The sequence below is a fragment of the Tetrahymena thermophila genome, assembly GCF_000189635.1.
Source record: "Tetrahymena thermophila SB210 genomic scaffold scf_8254665, whole genome shotgun sequence".
NCBI classification, from domain to species: domain Eukaryota; phylum Ciliophora; class Oligohymenophorea; order Hymenostomatida; family Tetrahymenidae; genus Tetrahymena; species Tetrahymena thermophila.
Window position 1 is genome coordinate 722679 of NW_002476432.1, and position 8112 is coordinate 730790.

Consider the following 8112-nt stretch of genomic DNA (forward strand, 5'->3'; position numbering starts at 1 on the left):
ATATATTTAGTTAGATGAAAAAGTTTTTATGAGATAATTATTTTCTTTATTTTGAAATAAAAAGTATAGCCAGATTTAATTGTTATTTCAAGATATATTTTATTATTTTTGACTGTTAAGTATTCGTTAAATATACATTTTTATAGAAAATTAAAGATATCATTTTTTCTATCTTCCTGATAAGAAATCAGTCATATCAGAAATTCCAAATATTAAATTTATTATTAATATTTTTTACAAATTTTACATAATCAAAGATAATTAAAAAGATTTATGTTAAAATTAATTGGTTTCTATGACAATAGATTGGTTTTAAATTGAATTAAAGAGAATAGCTCTAAATTTTATTATTTTAATAATTATAAAAATTTTTTACAAAATTTATTATTTATTTTGTATTTTGTAATAAAGGATTTCTTATTTCTTTATTTTATAGTCAGTCATAAAAATATTTTTTAATTTTATTTATTAATTTTGAACATTAATAAACTAAAAGCTTATTATTAAACTATCTGAATTTATTTTTATTTAAAAATATAAAATATTTGATTAATATTATTTATCACTTTGCTATTTGGTATTTTATTTTTTATCTAAACTAGAATTAATTCATAATTTTTGTTGTATTGTGCAATTGAATTTGAATTAATTTATTAAAATTTTAATTTTCAAAAAAAAATTATTTCAACATTAAACTTTAGTAAAATATCTTAATAAATTATTGATGGTAAAAATTTTTTTTTAAATTTCGAATCGATTACTTGAAAATTTTTAATTTTATTTTCATTTGAATCAAATAAAAAAATTTTTCAGAAATAAAATCATCCTTCAAATAAATTCAATGAAGGATGTTAAATACTTTTGAATAAACATATAGAGTTTTATATATGTTGATTATAATCTCAATAGAAAATAGATAAAGAAAAATATGTTTATTCTATAAGAATATTTAAGCAAAAAATTTTTGAAGTTCTTATTAAACTTAAAAAATGAAAAGAAAGTGAGATTATTTTTTAAAAATTAAGAATTTGTATTTAAATAAAATAAAGATTAATTATTTTATATTTTTCCTTGCATCAAATAATTACTAAAGAAAATATTAAGAAAATAGAGGAATACCTATAACATATTAATACATATAATAAAGCATAATCAACCAATTTTATTCAAATAAGTTATTCTCCTTGCGTTTTAGCCTAAATCAACCATATCTCTGCGAAACGTTTCAGATGATAATACATACATACATACATACATACATACATACATACATACATACATACATACATAAATCTTCATCATTCATTTTTTATAAGAGCTCAGATATACAGGAGTGATCAATGAATCCTTCCTTATTAATCATATCATATATTGGTCAAAACTTAATTTTATTACAGTACCATCCTATCTTAATAAAATTATAAATATGTCCTATCTAAAATTTTGAACAGGATCGATCTATTAATATTTATTGAGATATATTGTTCTATCTTAATTTAATGACAGATGTCAATATGATTAGATAGGACACAATTTCAGCATTTTGAGAAGATATAAATGGAATTAGAAAATAATCAGTTAATTAATTAAAATTATTTAAAGATATCTAAATTATACCTTAATATTTGTTGTAAAATAATAGAAATCTCTTCTCAAAAAAGAAAGAGAACTTAGAACTGAAGTAAGAAAAAATGTGCTTTAAGATGACTTTTGTATGAAGAGACATACTCTATTTAATAAATGCGTTTTATGAATATGATAGAGTATTCGATGATTAAAAAGCAAAAAATGTTGAAGATATGGAGATCTTTGATAATGATAAAAAAGAAGTTGAAGCAAAGGTTAAGTATGAAGATGTTTTTTTTTTTTATAATGGAGTGAAACAAGAATTTAAAAGATAATAAGAGAAGTGAAAATTTAAGATGATGATTAGAAAGATGCAATATACATTTCTCTATGCATGAATATTCTATAAACCCCAATTTGGTATAAATGCAAAAAACATATTTAGGTTGGCAAATCTTCATCCCACATAAACAACTATTACTGGAGGTGCTATTCTCCTGATTGCTATTATAGAAGATAAAAACTCTTTTAAGAAAATAAGATACTTAATACATCCTAGCTAAATATTTCTATTTTGCTCAAAATGTTCCTCTTGCATTTTCCAATTAAGGATTAATATATAAAAATTACTAATAATATTGACATTTCTAAGTGCGATCTCACTATACTAAGAAAGATTTAAAGTTAAGCATTAAAAAATAATTATAATGAATATTTTTCAAAATTGTAATTAGGTTAAGATGGCCACTTTGTTGAAATTTATGAGAGCGAATTCTCTCGCAAATACAAGAGAGGTAGGCTTTTAAGGAGGTAGTAATGAGTTATTGGTATGACCAAAAGAAATAATAAAGAAAATAAAACTGTTTTAATACCAATTTAGCAGTGAATAAAGAAACTATTATTCCTCTAATACTGCAGTTTGTATCTAAAAATAGTAAATTTATCTTTACTGATAAATGGCATTCTTATACTTCATTAAAATAGAAAGGCTATAAGCATTATACAGTTAATCACTCTAAAAACTTTGTAGAGCATAACAAATAAGAATAATAATAATTATAAAATAGAAGATAAAAAATAAAAATTATAATAGAGAAAAAAATTATAAAAAAGTGTTGGGATAATACAATACATCCACACTTAAACAATTGAAAATAGGTGGAAACACTTAAAAGATAGACCGCGTAGACTTAAAGGGGAGACAAAAGTAATATTATGAAAAAGACAATATAAGTAAGTAAGTATTAACCAATTATCTAAATTTTAATGATAGTTGATTATTTATTGTATATTTTGATATAGAATTTAATTTATTTAAACTATTTATGAAATAAATTGACTTTATCTCATTTTTTTATTCATTATATTTTTAAAACTGGTCAAAATTTAGTTTTATAAATTTTTCAAAATAAAATAAGATAGGAACATAAAATAGATCTGTCAATAAAATTAAATTATATAAAATGTAAATTTATTTAGATTGGCCAATCCTGCACAAAATTTTAGATAGGACATATATGTCATTTTATTTAGATATAACGGTAATGTCAGTTAATTAAACTTTAATAAACCCTACATTTAATTTAATTTATTTTAATCTAAAAGCTTTAGGTAGCCTTTAGATTATATTGGGAGGTAATTCTATTAATTTTAATTTTATTAAATGATATTCACAACATTTGATTTATTAATATTGAGTTTTTCTGAAATGCCTCTTTTAACTATGCTCAAAAAATATGCACTTATTATTTTCCATCTTTCGAATTAATTTAATACCTTCTAACTATTTATTTTTTTAAAATAACTAAATATTAATATTCACATTTTACTTATACAAATCATACAAATATGGATCACAAATATACTTAATAATAATACTCTCTCTAATCTATTAAATTATAAGCTTAGTGAAGAAAATCAGTCAAAAAAACAGAAACTTTACTTGACACACATTATTATTAATTGAGTATTTAAATTATTTTGACATTAGATTGATAATAAATATTAGTTAAAAATATATCCTCAACTTGCTCCCCAAAAACTATGGTATATAAAATGGTTTCTTATTTTTAATAATTAGATATTTTTCAATTTTATATATATATATATATAAATAAATATAAATAAATATAACATAATTTTTTTGAATCATTTATTTTGATAATAGAATATTTAGTTTACTTATTTAAAAAATATATTTGGGAATAAATTAATTCAAAAAAAATAAATTTTCATTTATCTTGCATGTTCTTCTAAATTATTTGCACCGCTATTAGTGAAATAAATGTAAAATGAAATATTTACTAATTTATGTTTTAAAAATTAGATATAAACAATCTAGCTTTGGATGATTGATTAATTTTGTAAAAGTAATTAATTCAAGCAAATAAATAAATATCCTAACTAACTAACTAAATTTCTACCAAAAACAAAATTAGGCTTAAGACAAAATTTTAGTTTCAAATCAAGTGAATAGTTAATTAGATAATAAAGATAAGGATTTGTAATTTGATTATACAAAAATAAGAAGATTAATTAGTCTTTTACTTTTATTTTTGTAGAACGGATAATTATTAATTAAAGGAAGGTAAAAAGAAGATATAAAAGGAAGCAAATTATGAAATATATAATAATGAATGATATTTATGAATGATTTTATGAAAATTTATTATGAATTAATTTGTATTTGTATGAATATAAATTTTCTTATGCTAGTTTTTTATAAAAATAATATAGTCATATATATTTTTCATATACTTTTATTAAATTGTTGTAAAAATGATTTTTTAAATCATTATTAAGCTCAAAGATTTAAGCTGTTTTTGATTTTGTTATAAGCATCGAGCATTTTTTCAGTTTTGTTGGTTTGAGAATGTTGATAGAAAGCATTTTCCTTTTACATAAGCTTAACACTTTCTTCATAGACTTCTCTAGCATTACCATTAAGACCGCTAGACTTGATGATATTTGTAGCATCATCAATACCTTGTTAGATCATTTAATTCATTTATTTATTGTCGAAGAGCTATTTATTTTACAATAAATTAGATTAATTTAAAATGGCAACGAGATATTTAAATCAACTTTAAATTGATGAATCTCATCAATAATAATAAAAGAAAAATATTTACGAAAGGTAATTTAGGCATGAATAAAGCCTTAGATGGCTTGATGACATAACGGAAATTAACATCAGGATAAATATCCATAGCTTCCAATAAGAGTTTGTATACGGTGGAGTATGATTGAATGGCTTACTGTTGATTGAAAATAGATAAAATAAATTGAAAACACTTTAGTTGTATTTAAATTGATTTATAAATGAGTAGATAGATAGATAGATTAATGTAATAATATAAAAAGTATTTATTACTGATCTTTAGTAGACTTCAAAGGTTTTCTTCTTCTTATCAGAACTCCAGAAATCAAGGGAAGCGAATTAGACATAAATAAGATCCAAAGTAATATCGGAGTCTGATTCAACAGTTTCACGACATCTTTAGATGGCTGCGTGGAAATCGATCAAAGTACCAGTCTATTATTTTTGTTTAAAATTATTATTTATATTGTGTTTATAAAAGAATTTTTAATTAGATAAAATCAGTAGTTGCATTGATTTTTTATTTTTAAGCTTGTAAAGTCAATTAAATAGATAGATAGATAAATCAATTAATCGATTATCTCTTAATATTTTTTTTCACATTGATTTTCAAACTTATTTAATCATTCGCTTCAAAGAAGAAACAAAAGCAAATAAAACTTTAAGATTGTGATAAATTGATTTTTATTTTGCTTTCAGTGTTAAATAATCAGTTTTTATTTTATTTTTTCTACAATTTAGTTGTTTATTTTGTTTAGAGTTCCAATGTTTCTTTTATAAATTTAATAAATAAATAAATATTTTACAGTGCCACCATCGACATAAGTGTGATCTTCAAGAGTAGAGTAAGGGAAGAAAGTTGGCATAGAACCAGAAGCTAAGGCAGCTTCGGCAAGGAAATCAGAGGGGTGGTTTTCAAAATATCTAACTAAATCACCAGTTTTTAAGTCGCAAGTACCCATTGAAATCTTTCTTTGAGGAGGCTTGGTAACTAATCTTTTCAAAAGTGCTAAAGCAGGAGAGCTATCGAAAATACCTCTTTCGAAAAACAAACCTTGAACGATACCACCAGGGAAATTTTTATAAACATCGGTTCTTTTGAGGTTTGACCACAAACTAATAAGCCAATCAGATTATTGCTTTTCTTCACCTTTAGCAAATTGAGATAATCCCAAAGTGTTGATACTACCAATAGAAATACCTATTTTTTTAAAGAAAGTTAAGCTTTCAAAATAAGAATCAATAAATAAATAAATGAAATAGGAATTTAAACTAGAATTATCACGAATCACATAATCAATTTTCCTAATGCTTAATAATTTATTTTCTCTTTCATTTCAAATTTTGAATAATATAGTTAAACAAATTTCATCTTCTAAGATTAAATTGCTAGATATAAATTTGAGTGATGATTTATAGATTATTGAAGTAATAATGGTGGTTGCTAAAAGTAAAAAAGTATGAGATAAAATTATTGTTTAAGTGTGGCAAAAGAATTAATAATGGAGGAAGATTAATTTTAGTATTATTCTGATGAAAGTTAAAAGCAAATTGAATGTTTGATGTCAGGTAAATAACTAGATAGCGTGATTGAATCCTGATTAAAGTAAGAATAATCCAATTAATTACCTGTATAGACATCATATTAAACTTCTTCAGCTGGTAAGTTGTCGACTAAGGCCTTGTAAGCACCAGCTTCAAAGGAACCTAAGTCACCACCTGCTTATAATGCCAAGGCTCTGCACTTTTAACCAGCAAGAACTCCTTGAGCAAAAAGAGCTATTAAAAATACACTTAAGAAAAGTAATTTATTCATAGTTTTATTTATAGTATTAGGGCTTCTTATTAATACTTCAAATTATTAATTATATGGATCTTCAATTAGTTATTGATTGTTTAAATATTTAATGAATGCTTTAAGATTATCATTAAAAATGTAAAAAAGACTAATAAAGATATATCTATTAATATATCTAAATTGTATAATCAATTATAATTTGTCATTTAATTTCAAAGAAAATAAATTATCTTTTCTCTAATAAACAACTAAGGGTAGTTTGATTCTTTTAGTCAAATATTAGACAACAGCTTAACTTAAAAGCTAATTCGCTCATTCATTATATCCAATAATTCTTTTATAAAAAGGGTATCTCGTTATTTGTGATATTTTAGTTGCTTTGTACCTATAAAAGATTTAATAAAAGAAAAATGGTATGATAAAAATTCTCTTACTCACCAAAAATAAGTAAATTATTATTTTTAATTCTAATTCATTTTTTTAGCTCTAAAAATGCTGTCTGTTAATTTGTATAAAATCTTAAATTAAACTTTACTTTCTAACTAATTTAATTAACATATACTATAGTTAATTATCATTCATTTTAAGATTCTTCTTAGTAACTCCAAATATCAATTTTATTATAATTTACATATCAATAATTAAACTTAAAAAAATAAATTACAAAAAAAGAGTATTCATGCTATATTTCATTTATTTTTAAAAAATATATTTAAAAATAATTTTAATTTTGTTTTCAAATACATTTAATAAATAGATAATCTTTTTGTATGATCAAAATTTTTCATCACAGTAATAGTATAAAAAGTAATTATTACATTATAATTGCTATTTTTTTTGTTCAAAATGATTTATAAAGTTTTTATCTCTTAATTCGATCAACTATTTAAAGAATTTAATCAACTTTTCAATAAAGTGTAATTCTATCTAATTTAATCTTCTCTTAGTATTTTCAAAAAATAATTTTATTATTTAAAAATTAAGGTTAATTCTTATTTATTGTAGAAATAGTGTGAATAAGTTAAATTAAAATTATATTTTGATTAATAAATTAATTTAAATGAAAACTATTTGAAAATTTGTTACATTTTTATTACTTACTTCAATTTAACTTTTAAGGAAACTATTGATAATGATTTAAAAATTTATTTTGGATATAATTAATTAATTGTTAATAAAAATAAATAAAAAATTATTTTTAATTTAAAAAGTTTATTTAAAATTATTAAAATAAATTAATTATCTACCGTTTTATTTAAAAATTATTTTAAGAAGTAAAATAAATTAATATTAAATTATTAAGCTCCTTAATATTCTTACAGATTAAATTTAAGATTAAAAATTATAATGAAGTGATTAAAAATTATGAACTTCATCATAATTTTTTGTTTTATTTTTTAAATTTAATAGCTAAATAAAATTAATTTAATGAACAAGTTTTTTAATTTAAATAAAAAATTTATCATTTTTTACCAAATAAATTATTTAATCAAAATTTGTAAAATAAAATATTTCTGAATCAATTATTAAATATTCCTTTATATAACTGTAATAAATCAAAAATTTAATCAAATTTATTAAGTATTAAGGATTTTTAGCGAGCTTTAGTTTCCATGCTTATGTTTTATGTTATGTCATATCTATAATT

General features: G+C 21.0%; 3 protein-coding genes across 3 annotated transcripts in view; 1 reads left to right on the forward strand and 2 right to left on the reverse strand. All coding sequences in view use genetic code 6, as the record gives it.

The window, feature by feature from the left end:
* Window positions 1–2382: 2382 nt before the first annotated feature.
* TTHERM_000227879 (ISXO2-like transposase domain protein) lies at window positions 2383–2718 on the forward strand (the record flags this gene model as incomplete). The annotated part of the gene is made up of 1 exon (XM_012797301.1): window positions 2383–2718. The coding sequence occupies one exon, from the start codon at window positions 2383–2385 to the stop codon at window positions 2716–2718; it is 336 nt and encodes a 111-aa protein (XP_012652755.1).
* A 1651-nt stretch (window positions 2719–4369) lies between these two features.
* TTHERM_00227880 (patatin family phospholipase) lies at window positions 4370–6482 on the reverse strand (the record flags this gene model as incomplete). Its single annotated transcript, XM_001014319.3, has 5 exons — window positions 4370–4591; window positions 4698–4823; window positions 4940–5101; window positions 5473–5867; window positions 6296–6482. The coding sequence occupies 5 exons, from the start codon at window positions 6480–6482 to the stop codon at window positions 4370–4372; spliced, it is 1092 nt and encodes a 363-aa protein (XP_001014319.1).
* Window positions 6483–7983: 1501 nt separating this feature from the next.
* The window catches only part of TTHERM_00227890 (hypothetical protein), a gene marked incomplete at both ends in the record, with an annotated part of 744 nt that continues 615 nt past the window's right edge, over window positions 7984–8112 (reverse strand). The window contains one exon of the mRNA XM_001014320.3: window positions 7984–8112. This exon is cut by the window's right edge and continues 101 nt beyond it. Coding sequence (XP_001014320.3) covers window positions 7984–8112 — 129 coding nt within the window.